Source organism: Halyomorpha halys, unplaced genomic scaffold (assembly GCF_000696795.3).
Source record: "Halyomorpha halys isolate HHAL.00 unplaced genomic scaffold, Hhal_1.1 Scaffold3311.1, whole genome shotgun sequence".
Classification (NCBI taxonomy): domain Eukaryota; kingdom Metazoa; phylum Arthropoda; class Insecta; order Hemiptera; family Pentatomidae; genus Halyomorpha; species Halyomorpha halys.
Genome location: NW_027111766.1, coordinates 34,122 through 35,322, shown reverse-complemented (window position 1 = coordinate 35,322; position 1,201 = coordinate 34,122). Strand labels below are relative to the sequence as shown.

The 1,201-nt window shown below is 29.6% G+C and overlaps 1 protein-coding gene across 1 annotated transcript in view; it reads left to right on the top strand.

Annotated features, from left to right (window-relative positions):
• Window positions 1-258: 258 nt before the first annotated feature.
• r-l (rudimentary-like) overlaps window positions 259-1,201 on the top strand; it is an 11,108-nt gene continuing 10,165 nt past the window's right edge. Inside the window, exons 1-2 of the mRNA XM_014437703.3 lie at window positions 259-531; window positions 613-873. Of these exons, the coding sequence (XP_014293189.1) occupies window positions 382-531; window positions 613-873 (411 nt within the window). The 5' untranslated portion in view covers window positions 259-381. The remainder of the gene's footprint in view (window positions 532-612; window positions 874-1,201) is intronic.

Here is a 1,201-nt window from a genome sequence, read left to right as displayed (position 1 = left end):
AATACATACATATTACATAATATATGTATATCAGTGAAATATTGCCTTTGATTATTTAAAGGAATGTAAATCATTCAAATAAAATATTGACATTATTATCTCGTGGAAAAAATAAGTATTAGGAAGAAATCTATCAATATATGATTTTCAAATAATTATAGAACGAAAGGATATCTGTTCAATTCTTAGGCGTTTACTTGTTATATCTCTTTGTCATTATTATATCATATCTCCATTTAAAAATACCTCTCTGAATACAACCTATTCTTAGGTTGGGCACATGTGATTTCTGTCAATTCCAACAGGTGGCTGTTAACTGTATCACTTTGTTGATTGAATTGTAATTTGATTTGGCCCATTTCTAAAATTTATTTGTCCAAAATGAGCCGTTTATCGTCTGAAGTAAAGGAAGTTTGTGGCCAGTTGTATGATATAGGTGCTCTGAAATTTGGAGATTTTAAAATGAAAGTGGGACTGAATTCACCGGTTTACTTTGATCTGAGAGTTATGGTGTCTTACCCACCAGTAATGGTAGATTCGAAATTAAAGGACATTTACTCTATTTTTATTCTAAAATGTACACTAGTGATGTTTTCTTGATAATTGTTACAGGAAAAATTATCTAGTCTTGTATGGAAGTTTGCTGAGAGTGCTAACATTATACCAAAAGTGATATGTGGAGTTCCTTACACAGCTCTCCCTGTATCTACCATTGTATCAATAAAATCTGGAATTCCAATGCTGATTAGGCGGAAGGAACCAAAGAAGTATGGTACTATGAAACTTATTGAAGGTACATATTCGGCAGGTGATACTTGCTTAATAATCGAAGATGTAGTTACATCAGGCTGTAGCATTTTAGAAACTGTTAAAGTGAGTTATTGATAAGAAATTATCTTATTTTGGGTTATTCTATGTGTAAGTTTATAATTCAAATGTTGTCATAATGTACACAAAAACCTGGATTAATCTCTTCTATTTAATATTTTCCAAGTATATTATCAGTAAAATCATATTTTTGTTTATATTTTCATATAATGACAATAATGATGGATGGTCTTGTTTAATCTATACAGAAATTATAAGTTCAATTATTTTTTTATCTATTCTTAGTTGTCCTCGTGTGTGCTCAAGTCTGTATAATTTATAAGCTTGGTGTTTGTAGGAATTGTATCTATTTCTAAAGCTTTTATTTTAGAAT